General features: G+C 29.7%; 1 protein-coding gene across 1 annotated transcript in view; it reads left to right on the top strand.

The window, feature by feature from the left end:
• Positions 1 to 23121, top strand: part of VPS13A (vacuolar protein sorting 13 homolog A) — a 257020-nt gene that overhangs the window by 221384 nt on the left and 12515 nt on the right. The window contains exons 61-68 of the mRNA XM_051966655.1: positions 423 to 565; positions 1398 to 1479; positions 3340 to 3453; positions 6999 to 7074; positions 7168 to 7331; positions 7675 to 7720; positions 7817 to 7940; positions 12167 to 12281. Of these exons, the coding sequence (XP_051822615.1) occupies positions 423 to 565; positions 1398 to 1479; positions 3340 to 3453; positions 6999 to 7074; positions 7168 to 7331; positions 7675 to 7720; positions 7817 to 7940; positions 12167 to 12281 (864 nt within the window). The remainder of the gene's footprint in view (positions 1 to 422; positions 566 to 1397; positions 1480 to 3339; positions 3454 to 6998; positions 7075 to 7167; positions 7332 to 7674; positions 7721 to 7816; positions 7941 to 12166; positions 12282 to 23121) is intronic.

Below are 23121 nucleotides of genomic sequence, written 5' to 3'. Positions count from 1 at the left end.
AGAATCATTATCTCATCAATCACAGAGTAGGTGCTTAACTATAAGCACCCCTGCTGTCGGTATCTTAAATATACCTTTTCAGAGTTCAGGCCCTCTACATTAACCTGAACAAATAAAGTTATAAGGGATAGAATCAAAACATTTATTTCTTTTATTTAAATTTAGGTTTCTCAAATTCTCGTTGAATTTAGTAGGATGAGCTTTTCTTCTTCCATTCCAAAGTGAAAGGGAATAATAACAATTTTAATGTTTTAATTTTGAAATTCTTAGTAGTTAAATACTTAACAAGTTAAAAGAATTTGAAAACTTGTATGTTTTTTTATAAATTATGGTTAAAATGATATTTTAACAGGCATGTAGAAATAGACATTGAGTTGCAACTAGGAAAGCATTTTTCTACTTATGTATTTTTTTCTCTTTAGCTGCACTTGAGTGTTTCATTGAGTACGGGTAGAGATGATGGTAAAGATACAGCACAAGGAGGATTGATTCCAGTTCATTCAATAAACCTCTTGCTGAAGAGTATTGGTGCCACTCTTACAGATGTACAAGATGTAGTATTTAAGTACGTAAATATACACATTTATAGATTTATACTATATTGATCTCTAGATCAATAAATTTACTGGTAATTTCTATCTTTATGAACAATTGAGTAATGGAAGGAATTGTTTTTTCCTTTGAATACCTTACAATCTAATATCATATGAATATATAGCCTGTGTGTGTGAAAAAAATGCATTTAGACACACATATCCTTAGCTTAAATAATTAGTTGGTTTAATTAGGGAAAATAAGGAGTGTGCAAGTTGAAGCAAAGTGTGAGCTTAGAACCTTCCTAACCTTCTGAAAGAAGGGTTTTTTTTTTTTTTAATTTTTTTAAGGATTTATATGCTCTGCCATACTTTTTGAAAGATAGGAGAAATGTAGCGTAGTGATTGAGATATTAGTGAAGGAAGAGTGAATTTTGCAAATTTTGAGTACATTAATCCATATGAAAATCGTATTTAAAAGAGGTTATCAAAATTATGAATTGTGATTATATGTGGAGTTACAGTAGTAGTTGACATATTTTATTAAGGGAAATGCTAAATTTTATATGAATGATATATGTTCTCTGGTAGCTTTAGAAAAGACAGATGAGAAGTAATAATAGTTAATGCAAAAGATGACCCATACTTTGTAATTGGAGGGAAAAAACCTTGCTTTTAGAAAAATTAGAAAAGGAATCAGAGATGTAAGTAAAATAGAAGAATTTGTAATTAAAATAGGAAAAAATGTATATGAACTGAACTTGAAAGAAAATAAAAAGTGAAAGAAAAATTTAATGAATGATAGGTGACTGTTGAAATTACAGCTTTGGGGCTTTACCTTTCTTTTTTCTTTTTAAATTTCAGGCTGGCGTTTTTTGAACTTAACTATCAGTTCCATACAACACCCCAACTACAGTCTGAAGTCATAAGACATTACTCAAAACAGGTTGGTCTGAAATTCTGTTATAAAAGGGAAGGAAAGGATGTCTAGCTTAGCAAAATCACACCCTAAATAATGAAAAATTTGCCATTCTACTAAGATGCATGCACACATACAGATAGATGCAATCAGTCAACAGTTAGTAGATGCCCACTGTATGTCAAGTATGGTGCCAATCACTGGTAATAGAAAAATAGACAAAATGACTGTCTCTGACCTCAAGGACCACCCACTTACCCATATGCAATAACCTGTCTCTTTTGTTTACAAAGACTACAGGCAGGGGCAGCTAAGTGGTATAGTGGTAGAGTACAAACCCTGAAGTCAGGAAGACCTGAGTTCAAATCTGGCCTCACACACCTAACACTTAGCTGTCTGACCCTAGGCAGACAATTGCCTCAGAAACAAAGAAAAAGAAACTAGAAAGACTATAAGCATTTTTTTAGTAATTATTTAGAAAATCAAATGACATATAAATAGACAATTTAAATGTGCGTTGAATTTTAAATTGGCTTGAAATAGTCTTTTTTTATTTCACAAATAATTGTATTTCATGACATTTCTTTAGTACTTAGCAACATAGTGTGAAGATGCTTCTTTTTTAAAAGCTCAAGATAGAGGCATAGAAGAGGAAAATACTAGGTTTTTGAATAATGATAAATAATAGAAGCAAATATTAATTGAATAAAAAGCTTGGGCCATTTATGTAGTTTTTCTTTTTACTTTTTTATGCTTCTCTTAAGTTCTATATTTGGAGGTCAAGTTTTTTGCTTAACTCTGGTCTTGTCATCAAAAATACATGGAATTCATAAGTTTCATTGAATGTCTATTTTTCTCCCTGAAAGAAAATGTTCAGTTTAGTAGGGTAATTTATTCTTGGATGCATTCCAAGATCTTTACCTTTTGGAATATCAGATTCCAGGCCCTTCAGTCCTTTAATGTGGAAGTTGCTAGGGTCCTGAGTGATCCTTATTGTGGTTCCTTGGTATTTAAATTGTTTCTTTCTGGCTGCTTGTAATATTTTTTCCTGGATTCGATAGTTCTCAAATTTAGCCATGATATATCTTGGGGTTTTAATTTTGGGGTCTCTTTCAGGAAGTATTCGGTGAATTCTTTCAGTGATCTTTTAACCTGTTTCTATGATATATGGGCAATTCTCTTTGATGATTTCCTGAAAGATAGTGTCTAGGCTCTTTTTTCATCATGTATTTCAGGGAGTCCAATAATCCTTAGATTGTCTCTCCTAGATCTGTTTTCCAGGTTGGTTGTTTTCCCAGTGAAGTATTTTAATTTTTTTCTATTTTTTCTTTTCTTTTTTTTTTTTTTTTTTTTTTTTTTTTTGGTTTTGCTTGAGTGATCCTTATTGAGTCATTCATTTCCATTGTTCAATTCTGAATTTTACTGTGTTATTTTCTTTATTTACTTTTTTTTATACTTCTTTTTATATTTATCCAATTGAATTTTTAAATGAGTTTTGTTCTATAGAATTTTTTTCCTATTTCACATTCTATTAAGGAGTTATTTTCTTTTTGCATTTCACAAATTCTGTTTATTAAGGAGTTATTTTCTTTTTGCATTTCACAAATTCTGTTTTTTAAGGAGTTATTTTCTTTTTCTGTTTCATAAATTCTGTTTTTCTGGGAGTTGCTTTCTTTTTCCATTTTATCAAATTTATCTTTTAATGAGATATATGTTTTTTCCATTTCACTAAGTCTATTTTGTAGAGAATTTTCTTCAAATAGTTTCTGTGTTGCCTTTTCCAAACCCTATTACAAATTATTCATTTGCTCTCCCCATTTTTGTTCTAGCTCTCTTTTAAATCATTTATGTATTTTTTAACTAACATGTTTTTCTTGTTTCTTCTAGGCCATTAAGCAAATGTATGTTCTTATTCTTGGACTTGAAGTTTTAGGAAATCCATTTGGCTTAATTCGAGAATTTTCTGAAGGTGTAGAAGCATTTTTCTATGAACCGTATCATGTGAGTTAGTCTTTCTTTTCTTTTATAATATGTTAATAATACCAACAGCACTTAACCTTTTAGGATTTTTGTGAAAATAACATAAGATAATGCTTACAAAGTTCTTTGTTAACATTAAAGAACTATATAAAAGATGATTATCATTATTATTATTATTATTATAATAAGAGACTTACTACTATGATAGATGTAGCAATTCTGCCAAAACAGAAGTAATAAAGGGGCCTTCTCTTTAACAATGATTTGTTTTGCTGTTCAAAAAAAAAATTAAAGGACATCCTTTATGGGGAAAAAAATTATAATTTTAAAAGGGTTTCAAGCACTTGTGTTAGGGTGTAAAATACTTTTAAAATTTACAATTTTAAAATTTTATTTTAAAATTACAATCACAATAAATGCAAAGCAAGAGACATCTAAATTAAATCCTGTTAATATTAAGGACATTTTTTGTTTTCAAAAGTGATTATTTTAAATTTTATTGTTTCTAGAGCTAACATTTGAATACTCTTTAAATTCCAAATCCCTTTTTGATGTTAAATATTACATTAGGATAGTTTACTCATAATAAAGTTTATACTAAGCTTGATTTTTTTTGGTCACATAATAAAGTTTATACTAACCTTTGGTCTTTTTATGCCTTATATAAGAAAAACAATGTACTTTGACAATGTTTAAATATATTTTAGTGTATATGTGTAGTAAAATTCCATTTGCATAATATGTGTTATTGATAATACATGATTATTCTCACAAAGTCTGAGCTGAAATTTGCCTTTGCAAACTACTTAAAAAGTGTGCTTAGCTAATAATCTAAACAGTATTTTAGGAAGAGATACTTAACTTATTTAAAACATTTTCACATACTATAGCACCACTGTTATATTTTAAAACATGCTAAAGCAAATGATTTTATAAAAACTTTGTTAAATTGAGTTCAATTGTTATTTTCTTTGAATACTTCTGTTCCACTATTTGGTGTTATCCTATGCATTTGAAGAGAAAATGAATTTTAATATATATATGTGTGTGTGTGTGTGTGTGTGTGTGTGTGTGTGTGTGTGTGTGTATACATATATATATACATATATATATTTCATTATTTAGAGTTACACTAATTATTAAATCTAATTCTTTTGTTAGTCTCAAATTATTTTTCGTGTTAACCATCATTTTTGTGTTGTAGTTCCTATTTGTAAATTACTTAATTATCTTACACTACATTATTATACTTTAAGTCTTTCTTCTTCCAGGCCAGTAGTTGATTCATTCCAGTGAAAGACATTAAATAACTTAGGCTTGATATCACAAAAGAACTACCTAACAGTCAAGGTTATCTAAAAGTGTACAGAATGACCTTGTCCTCCTCATTTGAGTGACCACTTGCCCAACATAAATATATTTTTCAATGTAAAGAATAATTTCACATTATGCATTGGGTCAGAAAGCTTCCCTGGTGCATGCAAACTAAAATTTTATGATTACTTACTTCATTTCACAGAATCATAGAAAACTTTTGTGGCCTTTCACTTTTTTTTTTTTTTTGTCAGTCTATTGAAGAGCCAATACCTCTCTATGTTCATTTGTTTCATAGTTGTATGTTGTTTTTTGTCTTTTGTACCTTATCACACTATAAAACAGTTTGAAATTTATTTAATGAGGTCCACTTTTTCCCCACTCGCTATAAGACCATTTGACATCCTTTAAAGTTATGTGGAAAGATGATGTTTTAGGGTTAGGATAATATATGTAGAAATACAAATTTTGAAGAATGGATTCTCAAATTTTAATTCCTTTTTTGATAATCTGCTTTGAAATATGTGTATCATTTTTTCAAATATTTCTATATTTAAATTGAAATAGTAATATAGAAATTGGCTCAAAATATTTATTGGTTTCTTTGTGTTTTTTTAAAAGCAAGCTGATTAATGATTTTTTAAATTATTTTACTTCATGCCTATCTGAGAAATTTGTCTATAAGAATATTATTATGATCATGATCTTTTTTTTTTAATTAAAGCTTTTTATTTTCAAAAGATATACAAAATTTTCAACATTCACCCTTGCAAAACCTTGTGTTCCCAATTTTTCTCCCTTCCTTTCTCCCACCTCCTCCTCTAGATAGCAGGTAATACAGTATATGTTAAACATGTGCAATTCTTCTACACATTTTCCCACAATTATCATGCTGCACAAGAAAATTCAGATCAAAAAGGGAAAAAAAAATGAGAAAGAAAACAAAAATGCAAGTAAACAACAATAAAAAGTAAAAATACTATGTTGTGATCCATACTCAATCCCTTCGGTCTTCTCTCTAGGTAGAGAGATGATGATTATTTTCATGATGGTCTTTAAAAAAAATTTAATTATAGCTTTTTATTTACAAGATATATGCATGGGTACTTTTTCAGCATTGACAATTGCAAAACCTTTTGTTCCAATTTTTCTCTTCCTTCCTCCCACCCCCTCCACCAGATGGCAGGCAGACAAATACATGTTAAATATGTTCAAGTATATATTAAATACAACATATGTATACATATCTATAAAGGTATTTTGTTGCGCAAGAAATCGGACTTTGAAATAATGAACAATTAAGCTGTGAAGGAAATCAAAAATGCAAGCAGACAAAAATCATGATCTTTTTTACATTATTATATATTTAATTTTCCTGTATTTCAGTATGATACTTGCTTTCCACTGGAAAGACAATATATTAAATATTATCGATCATGATGCTAGATATATTATCCGATTTTACTTTCTCTTCAATCTCTATTTTTACCATCTTTTCTCTTTTGTATCCAAATTAATATTTGTTTTTTACTTGTTTCTTCATGATTAAAAAGTAAATAACACTGCCTAATTTCTGTGACCTAGACTAGGATTTTCTTTCTTGTTTATGTTTACTAGCTTTTTAAATAAATTTCCTCTCGTTTCCTTCCCCTCCTCCTCTCCCCCCCCCAAAAAAAATATATAAAAATATATATATATATACTACAGGCTTAATGTTGTTTAATAGAGTCGTGTGGCAGCTAAAAAAAAGGCCAACTCAATTTTGGGTTCTGTGAATTGTTTGTATGCATACATGTTTTATATAAAGAACTTCCTTCTCTCAAAGCATTCTGCAGTTGCCCTGCAGTTTACACTGAGGGAATTGTCCTGAGTATGGAGAGTGAAGTTACTTGACCTAGATTCATTAGCTAGTGACAGAAGTAGAAGTTGTACTCAACAGAGTGAAATGGCAAAGTCTTCTATGGTTTTCTTAAAAAGAAAAAAATAATGAACATAAAATTTCACTCTGCTTTGTCTATATTGGGTGTGTCACTGATCATTTAATTTTATTGTCTCTAATAGTTTTATACTGTGCATATCTCCTTGTGACTTACTAAATCCATGCTTCAAGCTCATGTATTATCTAGACTACTATTAAGGTCTTAACCTTATGTAATAGATTGTGTTAGAAGCACTGTTTAGCCTTAAATGAATTATATTTGTGAATTCTGTTAATAGAGTTTTCAGTTGTGAATTTTATTTTTGTCTTTAAGGGAGCCATCCAAGGTCCTGAAGAATTTATAGAGGGTATGGCTTTAGGACTTAAAGCTCTAGTTGGAGGAGCTGTTGGTAAGCAGTTGTCATGATGTTGAGAATCAGTTGCAATAATATGTGCTAGAATAATAATGTTATTTTATTAAATACACTCTTAATTTCTATTAGGTGGACTGGCAGGTGCTGCTTCTAAAATAACTAATGCTATGGCTAAAGGTGTGGCAGCCATGACTATGGATGAAGATTACCAGCAGAAGAGAAGAGAAGCCATGAATAAACAACCTGCTGGTCTTAGAGAAGGCATCACACGTGGAGGAAAAGGCTTAGTTTCTGTAAGAAGAATTTCTAAGGAAATTTTTGCAATTTCTCAGTTTTTTATATTCTACTTTTGATAATGAAAATATGCTCATAAACCTTATATCCTTTAAGATTATTTTAAAACCTGAAGAGCAATTGGAGATACATACATATGCAAATCTAGTGCTTGAATATATTGAATCTAGTGCCTCAAAGGCAAGATACAATAGAAGTTTTTTTCTATGATATTTGTGGTTATTTCACTTGTGTATAGACTGCAGAAAGCTAAATTATTTTCTTGAAATACAAATTAAAATTTTGTGTATAAAGATACCTATATGAAAATATTGTAAATCTATAATTTGTTTTTTCATCTAGGGTTTTGTAAGTGGTATAACGGGAATAGTGACTAAGCCAATCAAAGGTAAATACAGTTTCTTTAAGTCATATGTAATTAGTAAAACTCCTGTGAAGATAATTTTCATCCTATTCATTCTAAAATGTGTTCATTTTTCCCTAGGAGCCCAAAAAGAAGGAGCAGCAGGGTTTTTTAAGGGTGTTGGAAAAGGATTAGTTGGAGCAGTGGCAAGACCAACAGGAGGAATTATCGATATGGCTAGTAGCACCTTTCAGGGAATTAAGAGGTAAATTCTTTTCAACATAAGATATACATTAACAACTAGAAAGTGGGTAAACCCAATCATTTGGATCATGGCAATAAACTATGTACTAGTCCTAGCTCTTATTACTTGCTGATTTAGGAAATTATTTGACATGGTATAAGTTTCATAGCTTCACTTAATTTCTCTTTACTTGTTTATAAAATGAAAACAGTTGAAAAAAGTGATGTCTAAGATATTTCATTGCTTGAAAAATCTGTGATGATAATACTCTTTGTAGCAAGTAAGAGTTTACAACAACCTTTTTAACATATTAATATAGAGCAGTTCTATAACATAGGTTCTACAAATATTAATTTTTCCTGTGTTTATAGGTTACTTTTGTACTTCAATGTAAGTGATCTCACTGAGGCTTAAACATTTCTATTGCATTGTATGTTATCTATCCCTTCTTTTTCTGTGTGATGCTTATCCACATTTTATATTGATCCTTCATAGACATTTTAGCATGGTAACCAGTATATTGAATAGAAAGTCTGAAGGATTAATTAGTCCTCTAGGTCTTTTAATAATTCTTGGGTATTAGTGTAATATGTCTATTATTCCTAACTCTTGTTATAAAATCAGCACATATCCTTTTCTGATCATTTGTTTCTTTCCTATTTTTTTATTACTTTAATTTTTTAAATAGCTACCATTTATTTTCCCCCTCTCCCCTACTGAAAAAAACAAACCACATATTAAAAAAATATATATATGTCTAATCGTGCAAAACTAATTCCAGCAGTGGCCATGTCCCAAAATATATATATTTCAATCTGTACCTTGAGATGAAGGTACAGAATGAGATATATACTTTTGGACATGCCCATTGTTGGAATTTTTGTTAGAAAGCATTATTATTAGTCCCCTTGAATCACAATTGATCCTTGCAGAGTTCTGAAGTTTTTCCAAGTTTTCTGTTATTTCTTTTGTCATAACAGTATTCCATTATATTTATATGCCCTGATTTGTTCAACTGTTCCTTGCTGATGGGCTACTTAGTTTCCAGTGATTTGTCATTGTAAAAAGGGATACTATAAATATTTTTATATATGTAGATTTTTCTTTCCCTCTAATCTTTGCTGTATAAGCTGATTAGTGGTAATATCATGGGATTGAACGATGTGCAGTTTAATGACTTTTTGGATATAGTTCAAAATTGCTTTCCTGAAGGGCTGAATCAGTGTACAATTCTACCAATAGTAATTATAATGTGCCTATTTGCCTGTAGCCCTTCCAACATTTGTCCTTTTACTTTTTTGCAAGTTTTTCCTGTCTTATAGTTGTGAACTTGAATTTCAGAGTTATTTAATGTTAATTTCTCTGATCAATTTAAAAGATTTTTACATGATTGTTGATAAATTCTATTTCTTCCTTCTAAAAAGTGGCTGGCCATATCCTATAACCATTTATCAATTGCAAAATGGCTCTTATGTTTAATTTTATTTATTTTAAAAACAAGTTTCTTAATATCTTTTATTTTTACTTGACCTAAAATTATTCCTACATCGTACCCTTTCCCCCTCTCATTTAACTAAGATGTTTTTTAAAGAAAGAAAAAGAGATTAGATAATAAAACAGCAAAATTGATCGATACAATGACAAAATCTAAAAATATATGCGGTGTTACATACCTATGAACTGCTCATTTCTTCAAAGGAGTAAACAAAGACATCTGTTCATATTTCTTCTTTGGGGTCATGATTTTTATAATTTTGTAACATTTTGGGGAATCATTTTGCAGCTATTTTTCTTGCCATACACATTGTTGTAGTCTTGTATATTTTTTCCTGGCTCTGGTTACTTAACTTTATATCAGTTCATATAAATCTTTCTAAACTTCTATATAATAAAGTAATTGTCATATATAGAGTTTTAAGGTATGTTGCTTTATATATATTAACTCGTTTAAAAATTTTTATTGTTTCTTTCTTTGAAGCAATTCTGACTGTTCTCATCCTTTGATTTATTTCTGGGCTCATTAGTCCCATTTTCCATTTGTAATGCCAGTTAGATACAGAGATACTAATTAAGTAAGTTTTCATTCCTTTAGTATGTCAAAATCACACCGTCATTCAATAAACATTAAATGCTTCCTTTGTTTCAAGTAATATACTAAACCTGGGAATACAAAGAAAAAGTTAAAATAGAAAAATCTACCTTCAAAGATTTTATCTTTTAATGGGAAAATCAGCATTTAAATAATTAGGTTAATGGGATCTCTACCATTATATAGATGGATTTGGACTTCAGATTTTGGCCTGTTATCAATTGTACTAAACCTTTGAGCTTAAGTTGCCTCTTCTTTTAAATTTTCTTAATTAGGTAGCCTCTAAGATCCTTTTCATATCTTAAGTCTATGATTTTTGTAAATCTGTGATCTCCAATTTTTGTCATTGTTTTTCTAATTAACTTATAATCTGATATTGTTCTTGACTGCCATGTTTGTTTGTATGGCAAGGAGAGAAGATGATTTTTGACTAAAGAGATTTTTGTGTTTCTTTGATCCCCACATTGTGGAAACTGTAACGTGAGGAAGTTTTGTCCAAGAAATTATGGTAACCCTCTAAATATTTACTTTTATCCATATTCTGTTCTTCAGTTTTAACAAATTATTGAAATAATTCAAGTTAAACTTATATAATTCCACATAATGTTTTCTTATATTCCTTCTAATCTGGTATTGATTTTAACCTTTGTTCTAATTAATTGATATTTGGTCTGAACAAGGACTATTAATTCTGCAGTAACTGCTATGTCTTTCCTCATTTACTCCTTATCTCTTAAGATAATCCATTTCTTTTTTTTTGTAGTGTTCAGTTCCTTCCATGAACAAAGACTTTCACTATTAAAGAAAATACTCTTGATTATAGATATATAATTCCTATACATAATCTCTAAGCTTACTTTTTGCCATTCTCATAGCAATTTTTACATTAAATTCACAGAGTGTAAAAATACATATTTATTTGGTTTTGCAGATTTTGTCTAGTTCTTCATTAAACTTTTACTTTTTTTTTTTTTTTAACTATGAAAACAGTATATTCACGAACTGCAAATGTTTGCGTGGTGATCCTTTTGCTTTGCTTTTGAACACTAGAAGATGAAGTAACCAGATATTTCATGTAGTTGATGATATCTTTATTTACAAATCTGGAAAGAATATGTGAGGTGTTTTTTTTTTCATTTTGCAATAACTGCTTTGCCATGTGCTTTCATTTATAGTAAGAATATCAGTATTGATGTGACTTATTTCTCCAATAGTATATCATTTTTATCATCATTGGACAAACATTTCACATTTAGAGCATCAAGAACTAAATTGAAATTTCTTGATCATCTAGAAACTGAAATTTTTAAAATTTATCTTCTAGAAACAGAAGGGTTCTACACAGGGCTAAATGATGTGTAGGTATAGGGTGTGTGTGTGTGTGTGTGTATGTGTGTGTTTGCCAAAGCTTGCCTATTAATGATAAAATGTTCCACACATCAGCTGGCCCTCAGGGAGAATTTATAATCTGCTGTTGGCACAATGCACAATGTTCTTTTAAACCAAATTATAAATTGACTGAATTCAGTAGACTAACTTTTTGAGAACAGTTCTGTAGTAATTAAATAGAAGTTTTGTTAACAGTTTTACATATTATTTTATCAGTAGAATATCTATAATATAGAGTAGTGTGAATTGTTTCCTTGATATCTACTTGTGAGATCCAAGATTTGTGTCTGAAATTGTGGATAATTAGGAAGCATCTATTTGAATAAGGAAAGGAAAAGGATTTTTGTATTACATATTAGACATTATTGATAATTCTGTTGTTCAGTCATTTTTGGTCATATTTGACTCTTAATGATCCATTTGGAATTTTCTTTGTAAAGATACTGAAATGAGGGTCTCAGCTAGTAAGTGTTTGAGACTAGATTAGAATTCAGGAAGATGTTTTCCAGTTTAAGTAGTCTATGTACTATTTTATCTAGCTTCTTCATTGATAATTCTAAACAGTTAAAATTTTGCTTGAAGAATAAAGCATTACTTATTAACTTATACTTAATTCTTTCCCATGATTTGTCATTGAGCAGTTTGAGCAGCTAGAAAAACAATAATATAACATTATCTCATAGCCACAAAAAGTCTTGTGTAGTATCTACTTATTATAGTAGGATTGTTATTTGTTACATGATTTTACCTCCATCTTATTTTTTCTTAGAGCTACTGAAACTTCTGATGAAGTTGAGAGTCTTCGTCCTCCAAGATTCTTTAACGAAGATGGTGTGATTAGACCTTACAGACTGCGGGATGGAACAGGAAATCAGATGTTACAGGTAAAATCAGTATCTTATTAGAATTAAGATGGATTTATTTTTGAGGTTTACATTTTTTAAGTTAAAAGGAATTAATTTAATTATTAATGCTTTATATGTGAGGCTTTTTAAGGTTTTCTCACAAACTACTTAATCCCCTTTTTTTAAAAAAAAATAACTTTCTAATGCTTAAATTTGAAAGTACATTTATTCACTGTAAGGTTTTTTCTTTTTTACAGGTATCAAAAAGTTTGATATGAAAACAGTTAATGCATGCCTTTGCAAGTGAAAGCCTTCAGTAGATTTTTATATCACCATAGCCATAAAACTTTGCAAACTTTGTACCACATTTGCAATGTTTTAATAAAGTGAAAAATCTAACTAATGGTAACTACATATATAGGGATTATTAGCAAGCCTAAATGTTTTGTAGAATCTTATTTTAATTTTGCACCATATATATTTCCAACCAAGATTTTCTTATGTAAAGGCAGCTAAGATCAGTTGAAATCCACTCTGCCTTGTGTATTTTGTGAATCTAATTATTTTGACAGTTGAACTGTGTTGTTTTGAAGTGTGTTTCTTTAGTCCCACAAATATGATAATTTCCCCAGATTCAGGAAGGGACAATCAAAACTATTTATATACCAGAATTTTTTAGGGTTCTTTGTTTTCCAGAGGAGACATGATAAAACATTCATATAGCTTGCTTTCTTTCTCTTGCCCATAGAGCATTCTGTTTCAACACTTTTTACAGGATTTAATAAACTAGGCATTTCTAGTCAAAAGCAACTTTCTTCTTATAAAGTTTAGTTTTCTGGGATGACAGACACAGTCGAGTTCAAATACTTCATCTAAAAAGAGAGTTAAAAGTAGGCTTATTTTTTTGATGTTTTAAGTGAACTGGAAGTTCTCTTTCTTCATTGGCTTTTTAAAGTTTGTTTTTTTTTCTGATGTATCTTAAAGGAATTTACATGACTTAAAAGGGACTAAAGTCCTCAGTGAAAAAGTAGGAAAGGTTTGCTTTGGAGATATAAATATTTACGGCACTATGTGTAGCCTTTATTACAAAACACATTGGTGATCATGATATGCCATAGTAATGCTGTTCTTGATTATTATATTGTGCTTAAAGTGATTATGAATAAACTAAACAAGCCAGTGTTTTAATTTAACTACTCATAAGCAGTAAAGCATGTATCTACAGAATCCTTGTGAATAATGAAAACTGTGATAGTATAATGAAACTAGATTTTTTTTTTGACAGTGCAGCTTTTTGTTAAGAAATACCATCTACATGCATATATAATATCTTCCTAAAACTTTTAAACACTTTTGGAATAAAACTAGCCACCATCAGCCAAATGTGATTTCTAATAGGCACTTTAGAATAATATATTATGAAAAATCTTTTGTGGTAAGGGTGAAAATCACTTACTCCAATACTTTAAAAAATGTTATACAACTATTTCCCTTGCCCATTTTATTCTAGCATTTAACACGTATTCAGTTTTAATTATAATAGTTTAAATTCAAATTTTTAAAAAATATTTTATTTCATTTTATTTAATAATAACTTTATATTGACAGAATCCATGCCAGGGTAATTTGTTTAAATTCAAATTTAAAAATATATGGAGAGTTTAGAAGTATTATAATGTATATGTACTGTGTACTCTAATATTCTAGTTGGAAGCACAGAGATAGAGTTAGGAAAAGTGTAAGTATAAGACTATTGCTTCATTATTAAGCTGTAAAAATAAAATAGGGGATCCTCCAGATTCTTCTGCTACTACCTCCATTTCAGGGATATATAGAATTGTTTCCATCTTCGGATAATAGTTATTTTTGGAAGCTTTAAACTTTCAAAAGTTGAAGGACATGGTTTTCTGTAAATCTCTTTAAATTCATGTTTTTTTTTGTATGTCAATATTTAATATACAAAAATAAGAGGTATTTAACTAATATCAATGTTTATGACCCAGCTGAGCGTCATCTTTTGCTATGTTTAAGTATATTACGCATATAGTGTAAGGAAGAATGCCCTACATTTCCACAAATATCTCTTGATATTTGTGATTACCCACTCTTTTTAATATGTTCTTAAAATGTTGGTACTTTTGACAAAACTATGCTATATTCTCTTACTACTGTTTAAAAATTCTTACAATTATATCCATAGTCATAATTTCGAAGAGAAGTTGTTGTTGACAGGTAGGCAGAATTAAAAATTTGATTTAGAGTTAATGCATATTGTTTAAAAATTGCACCCTGTGAAAAGGATTCATAGTTTCAGGAGTTTTCCTATAATATTTTCTCTATTTTCTATCCATGTTGCTGTGAACTCTTCATGGTATATGTGTGTGTGTGTGTATATATATATACATATACATATGTATATATGTATACATATATATATATATAATGTTTATGATAAAAATAGTATATCTAAAATGACTCTTCTTAGTGTGTACATTTCTAATTATACAGTAACATATTGTTATCTTTCCAGATGGTCTTGTTTGGGGATTGTAGTCAGTTAAATTTAGCCAAACAGAGTAAAATAATGATGACAATAAATTTTTTTTCACAGAGTGCCTCAAAACTTTTTTTCTTACATTAAAATAATCCAGACAATTGGTTCTTTCTGTTGTAAAGCCAGCCTATACACTTAACAGATTTCATTTAAATACACGAATACAACCTTAGTAACAGCCAAAAAGAATGCTTTAATAGTATTCTGAATCCTAAAACATTTTATAATTGTGCATGTTTTTAAAACAACTTGCCATGTTAAACTAACCTTTTTACTTCTTTTTTTTCCTTTTACCATGCTTGCAGAAATTTTATGCCTACAGGGAGTGGATTAAGACTCTCGATAGTAGTAGTGATGATGATGAAGATTAGTCAGATCTGTATTATTTAAACGCATGCATTATTTATCATTTTGAGTTGAATGTCTTCATTCATACTGTGTGTGGCTGCTTTTGTAACTTTTACAGTTCATTAGTTAGGGTGTTAAATTATTTTTCCCTTTTTACTACATTTTTATGGAACTTTGAAAAGAAATATAATTACACCATTTAAACAGAAATAGAAATTATTTTATGTCTAAAGATGACCATATTATATACACATAGATACATAGATATATATATAAAATCATTTGATTGTGTCCAAAATATTGTGTTAGTATTGTAATAACAAGTGCCTTTTTCAGATTTGTCTATAAAGTGTGTTTTTGTTATTATTTTCATATTTGCAAGTTTTTCTTTGTAGTATCTTTTTATTTTAAGTCATCTGCTCATTTGTTAACAAAATTCATCAATTATATGGATGTTTTCACTGTAACCTTTCTGGACTTTACTGTATTACCAATGTATTTTAAAAAAAAAAGGAGAAAAATAGCTCATCAGTTTTTTATATTTACTTTCTATTTCAGAACTATCTTGTCAGTTTCCTTTCAATAACAATAAACTTGTATAATTTAAAAGAATGTGAATCTGTTGTTCTGTTCCATCATTCAGTGTACATGGAAGGAACATTGTACATTTGATAAAAATAATTGTGATTTGTCCTAGAAAGATAAAATAATATAATCATTTGTCCTTTGAAAAGGGAGGAAAAAGAACCATTTTGCGACCATGTTTACTTTATCCTGATTTCCTTTAGTTATTTTAACTTTTGATTTTACATAAATTAGGGCAGCAATATAATAGTTTTAATTCCTTTTTAGAGTTCCAGTGAGCTAATAAGGATTGTTTTCTTATATTGTTTTATAGTACTTCTTAATTTATATATCTTTCTACATCCTCCCCCCTATGAATTGTTATTAGCTCAAGTAGAAATTTTTCTAATAAATATCATGTGTGTATCTTACTCTTGTAGTTGGAAAAGTCAGTGAGTAAAACCATTTCTTTTAGGACATCACATGCTTGCTTTTTGCTTATTTTCATTGAGTTGATTATATGCCTTGATCATCTTCCCTTTTAAACCTGACATCCCAAAGAGTTTGCAAAGAATAAATGGCAATAGTGACGTAGTAATTGATTCTTTACTGACTACTGTATTTTGGGGTCATCAGAATGATTTTCATCTTCTTGACTAATAGTAAAACATATTGCTTCACCATTACTCTTGCTGTAAAAAAATTCCAGAAATGTATACCATAGTTTAGTTTTCTTATTAAATTGGCAACTAACGCAGGTTATGGATTTTCTAATTTTCTTCAGATTCTGAAGTCTATGTTGTTATTCTTCCACAGGTAATTAGTCTCTGAAAGTGGCCATTTTGACTTTAAAACTACAAGATTTATAAATTTTGGATGTGGAAAAATGTGAGCATAGAAACAAAGCAATATGTGAAGATTTCTATTCCATTATATTCACATAGATGTCAAGGAATACAAAGAAATTAAATGCCTCTTCTGTTACCACTCTACATCTGCTCTTTTCAAGTAATCTGAGCAAATAGGTGATAGTAACAACCTTTGTTGGAACCCCATCATTGTTTCTTAAAATCATAGCTATCACTAGCTCCTTGTGCCACATCATTCCCCTCAACCATACACATTCCCAAATTCCTAATTTTACTAGAAGCCAGAAGCTACATGACTGGATAATTTTCTGTATGTATGTATCTGTAAAGAGAAAAACTGGAAAAGAAAATTTTTCTTACCCTCAACTGTGTAGAATAACAAATAAAGACTCAATGGTGATACTTAGTGGTGATAAACTGCTTGTGGAGAAAATAATTTAACATTTTGTAACTAGTTTTGTAGTTCTATTGTAGGAGAAGAAAAGGGCAGTGGTTTTATTTAAAAAAAAACAAAAACAAAGCATTAGTACCATATTTCTTCAGTGTATTAACTGAAGGTCCATATAAATTAGAAGTTATTTGATCTTGTACATTTGAGTCATGATATCTTATGTTTCTGTAGTGCTAAAATATTGACAAGATGCTTTCCCCACAACAGACCTATGAAATAGTAGTAGTACAAACTTATCCACATTTTAAAAAGGAAAAAAGTTTGGCTCAGAGGAGTTAAATGATTTTTTGCGTTGTAAGTAGATGCTTACACCAGGATATGAATCAAGTCTCTTAAATCACAAATCCAGGGCTCTTTCCATGCTGTCTCTGATATAGGACATCGCATACATGGGAAAATTCTTCTAGAAATGAGTGGGAAGCAGTTTTTCTAAGAATTGTAAAAATGACTACAGATGTTTTTTTTTAATTAAGTATTTTTACTTTATAGGTATTTTTAAAATTTTAATTTATACTCAAAAGTCTCTCCTTTCCCTTCATAATGATTTACCAGTGAAATCATCTCTTCATAATTACCTATGATTAGAGGTTTTCATTTTATATGGTTATACATGTATATGCATATATATACATATACACACATATGTAAACAAAGCTACATAAATTATGTCAAAGATAAATGTGTTTATTTTTTTAAGAAAGGTTTAAGAGGCAGCTAGGTGGTGTAGTGGATAGAGCATCAGCCCTGAAGTCAGGAGGACCTGAGTTCAAATCTATAGCGCACCAGTCCTAAAGTCAGGAGGACCTGAGTTCAAATGTGATCTCAGACACCTAACACTTCCTAGTTGTGTGACCTTGGGCAAGTCACTTAACCCCAGTTGCCTCAGCCAAAAAAAAAAAAAAAGGTTTAATATTTTTAGGATTTGAGAATTATGCCACTTAGTATTTCAGAGATGGGGTCATTTCACATGGACAAATATTTTTCTTTTTTCTCAGTCATTTTGCATTTGGATTCAATTCTAATCTATTAATAAGATGACTCCCTGAATAATGTGAGGATGTTTATTAGGGGCAATTGAACCAGTACAGTTTTCTAAATTAAACAATAAGTGAACCGAAAAGAAATCTACATTGAGAACTAGGACACAAAATGCATTTGCTACGTAAAAATAGACTTAGGTAAGATATCTTTTCCATGCTATATAACTTTATTGAATTTCTGGATGATGATGAATCATATGGAAAAGCAAGTATACATGAACTCTTCTTTTTTATAAGGAACCCTTGTTTTGTTGTTTTTTTCTTCTAATTTAGAGATTTGAACTTAGGAAGGGAAAATAGGTGGAAAACTTTATAACAGAGTAGGAATCTGCCCATTATATAATCAAGCAGTATAACAAGAATACATGATACTATGAATAATGAATTAAATAACAAATGGTTATTTTAAAATCTACAGAGACACAAAGTTGAACTGAGATGTAATGGCAAGATTTTGAGAATGCATTTTTCCCCCCAAATTCAAAGTCGTTAGAAGTAATATAGATTTAACATTGAATTATATGGTATTAACTTAAGCCATTTGATATACTTTTTATTAAAAAGTGCTGGTTTCAAATATGGGAAGATGAGATTGAGGAAATGGTTTTGCATTATTTAGTCTATAGGCAGAAACATAAATTTGCTAATAGATCTTAAAAGTAAAAAAAAAAAAATTTAAAGGCCACATTTCAAAGTAGTGTATTGGATCTTAATCTAAGAGGTTGTTTTATTTAAATCTTTTAAAAGAATCATGAATTGTTTATACTTATTTTTCCATGTTGACTGTAATTCCTAATAACTAAGATTTTGAGAGTAGTATGTTATTAATTTAGTAATATTAATAACAGTGTATACCACCCACTCAAGTCAGTAAAGGCTATGAATAACAAATTACTGGGTAACAGATACTGGTTTCATTTATCTTCACATATTTTCATACATTTTCGGGGTGGAAAGAAATCAATGTAAAAGAAAATATAGAATGGTATTTTAAAAAACTTTCTCAAATTCTTGTATACAGCATATAGAATGCATTATAGTAAGCACATATAAAAACTTTGTTTTAAGGGATTTTATTATCACTACCAAATGGAGTGATCTTACACAATTGAGTCATGAAGAGTTGTATATATTTGTTATTTCAATGTGTATGGATTTAATGTTTGGGTTTTTTTTGTTTTTTTAATTTAAAATGTGGTAGATCCACTTATTCCTGGAGTCTAGAGTTCACTCAGCCAGCTTGTGAAGGTGAATATTTTTCATCAGCCTTGTTGTACTAGCAATATAACTCAAATACTAGTTTAAATCTTTTTAAAAAAAATTAAATTTCATGTCACATGACCAACCAAAAAGAGGACTAGGCAATTAATTTCTCTGATCCTCACCTCTCCAAAACAGAAATGATGTAGCAGAGATGAAAAAAAGAAACAAAACAAACTGGTCTCAAATTATGTCATAGTTTTAGAATCAGATAGGACCTTAGAGGACATCTGATTCAAGTTCTTCATTTTACATGTGAGAAACTGAAGTTAAAATTGAGTAATTGAATAATGGAATCAGGATTGGAAACTGTTCTTTTAATCCTTTGGTTAAAAATTCAGTACTTTTTCCACTGTAGCAAATTTCACAAGGTAGTATTTGATTTCAAGCCTGATTAAATTGTAACCCCTTTAACGTCATCCTCTCTTCACAATATGGGAAATTATAAACTTCTACTATTAAGCATAGGAATTGAAAATTCAAATTTATTCACATTTTTTAACAAAATTTTTTGTTTAAATGAGGTATTAAATGAGGTATACTTATTTGAAGTATTGATTATTGAGCAAATAAGAATTCAAAGCATTAGTAGTTATTTAAGAGCAATTTGGGAAAAACCTAAATAAAAAGTTAAAGCCTTCTAATAATAGCAATATTGGTTAAATTAAATTAATTTTACTTTGAAATATATTTTTATCTCAATTCTATAGGCTCCTTTTTTTTAGCTGGATAATCATGCTGTGTTTAAGGTGATTCTTAATGCTTTTTGAAAACAAAAATGAGAGATTAGATGAAAATTAATTTTTTTTAATTTAATGTAAAGCCATGATATTTATATTTGGTCAGAACCAAAACACTTCCATGTAAAAGTTAATTATTTCCTGATAGTGTTTTACATTATGGAAGATAGAATTGCTTTTAGAGGTTATATAAAACACCTCAAAATTATATTGTGCACAAGTTAATTCACAATGTAGAGCAAGAGCCCTTTCTTTCTGAGCATACCATTTGGTAACAGCAGCTTTTTTGTGACCTTGTCTAAAAAGAAAAACTACTATTTGTTACTTTGTTGTCAGCTTTTTTCTTTTTGTCTCCATTTTCCTTCAAACCCTGCACCCCCCCAATCCTGAAGGTTTTTATCGTCTTAGCTTATCTGTAAAAAATAAATTTCTGCCTCTCATTGTGTAGGCATATTGACACAGAGCTGACCTATGTAGGTGATATAGTCTTCATCAAGTCCATTTTTGAAAAAATTGTCTGTCTTGTCTGTCTTGTCATCTCTAAAGACAGCATAGTTGTAGTTTGTGATATGGTGTGGGGGAGAGGCTGTTTTTGTTTGTTGTGTGTTTCTTTTCTTTCAGAAATTGCAGGAGTTTGCAAATAGCTTGAAGCTCTGCCTTGACAGCAATCAGAAGATACCTACCTTCAGCTGATATGATCCTTACCTATACTGCTTCAGGAAGACGATCTGGAAGGAGGGGTCTTATCATAGGCAGTCTTATCATCAGAGTAGTGCCGAACAGTCTGCCTGACTTCACCTGAAATTTTCAGTAAGTGTGAAAAGAAGTAGACTCCCAAAGGCTAATTGGATATTACTCTTCATTCAGCTCCTCTTTCTCTTCAGAAAGATGTTTCTGAAGGGGATGAGAAAGCTGAGGAGAGAGCCCAATTCTATTATACAGGTGAATCAGATTTGTTAGTCTTAGACAAGATAGACCCCATGGAGAAAGATAACGTTCTCTTTTTAGAAAGACTGGCTCTCTAGTTTTTAAGGATAGCAGAATTCAAGTTTTGGAAAAAAGAAGGGCCTCTATGGAAAAATTTATGGAACTCTAAAACTAAGTTTGGTGATAGGGCCCTTGAGTTTATGCTGAACTAAAACAGGAAATTTGTTCTGCTTGGAATCTTCAGGTAGTACAATGCACATATTTCTTAATTATATTTGTTGGCATTAACCAAATATGCCTCTGAAGTTTTAGTTTTTCTTTACAGAAGTTTCAGATCTTCTTTTTATATTAGATTTTTAGGAAGAATTGACCTTTAAAAAATATGAAATAGTCATTTTGGCCAAATTGTGCAGCTTAAATCAACTGAATGATTATGATTACTAGATTTATTTGAAAGATGTAATATCACATTTATGACATTTTTTCTACTGTATCTGATACAGGTAGAAATTTGTTTAAGAAAAAGGGTTTGAGGGTGTTTTATTTATTTTTTTTTTAAGTAAAAAGTATAGAATTACTTTAAGTTTGATTTTTTTTTTTTTTTTAAGATTAAATCCATCTTTGTTTCAAACTGACATTCTACCTAATAAGAAACATTCTTATAACATAGACAGTACAAAAACTCTTTTAAGTTTCATCTTCAGGGAGGCCTCCATTCTACACTGACTCTCACCATTTACCTTACTGAAGTTAACCTTTGGGCAGCTAAGTGGTGCAGTGGATATAGTATTGGCCCTGTAATCCAGAGGCTCTGAGGTCAAATGCAACTTCAGACTTGTACTAGTTGTGTGACCCTGGACAAGTCATTTAATCCTTTTTGCTTCAGTTTTCTTATTTGTAAAATGAGCTGGAGAAGTAAATTGAAAACCACTCCATAATCTCTGCCAAGAAAACTCCAAAAGGGGTAATGAAGAGTCAGATTTGATTGAAAACAATTGAACCCCAAATCTTGCATTAGATACTTAGTAGTTGTGTGACCATGGACACAACTCCTAAATTCTGTCTCATTTTACCCATCTATAACATGGAAATAAGAATAGTACCTTCTCAGAGTTGTTGAGAATCAAATTAATATGTACAGTGTTTTGTAAATCTTTAGAACAAGTTTTGTGTTATATCACCCATAATAATATTGCTAATAATAATAATATTAATAGCTATCACTTATGAAATGCTTTAAGTCTGAGACTGTGACCCATAGTCTTCCTCATTTTTCTAAAATTGAAATTTAAATGTTATTGTTGAATTAGAAGACACTCTATTTTTTTCATTTATATTTATTTTCTTAGGATAATTCAGAATGTTATATTTTATAAATCTGTAAGAAATTCTAGTCCTGGTTACTTCTGATAATTCCCTTCTTATCAGACAATGATGAAAGTTTTGTCAGTCATGAATGTACTGTAGGGAAATGACTTAACTCTTGAGAAGATGTCAGTTGATTTTTAGCCTGAGCTCTCTTAAGCATAGTGACCAGGTACTAAAACTTGGAATATTACAGTTTCTAGGGAAAATTTTACCTTTCTAGATTAATGTGCTTCCCTTGCTCTGTCTGCTAAGGTTAAAAATTGATTGACTAAGGAACAAAAAGGGAATTTAACTGTTTTCTTGGATTTTTGCTAAATTGATTTGGTAGAATTGATTATATAAAATTAGAATTTTACATATGTATGAAAATGACAGTACAATTTAATTATATATAATAGAACTTCAACTTTTTTGTGGTGGTACATGAGAAACATTGCATATGTGTGCATTATAGATATCTGTATAAAAGTATGCTTATATATAAAATACACACAGTAAGAAGTAAGAATTGCTTTTTCAATCTTGCTATTTTACATTTTTAAAAAGAGAGCAATACTATTACTTTCATCTCTTATTTTTGGATAAAACAGTACGTGCTAACAGCCATACATATTTCTTTTGGATTCATTAAAAGCCTACTAGTTGGGATTACTATGAATTATAGACTATTTTTAACAAATGCAGTTATATTAACTCAAGCATTTATGATACCAAACTAAATATTATCTTTGTTAAGTAGGTGCTATGCAAGTAAGATA

Source organism: Antechinus flavipes, chromosome 1, assembly GCF_016432865.1.
Source record: "Antechinus flavipes isolate AdamAnt ecotype Samford, QLD, Australia chromosome 1, AdamAnt_v2, whole genome shotgun sequence".
NCBI lineage: Eukaryota > Metazoa > Chordata > Mammalia > Dasyuromorphia > Dasyuridae > Antechinus > Antechinus flavipes.
The sequence above is the reverse complement of the archived record's forward strand: the minus strand, read 5'-3'. Positions and strand labels throughout refer to the sequence as shown.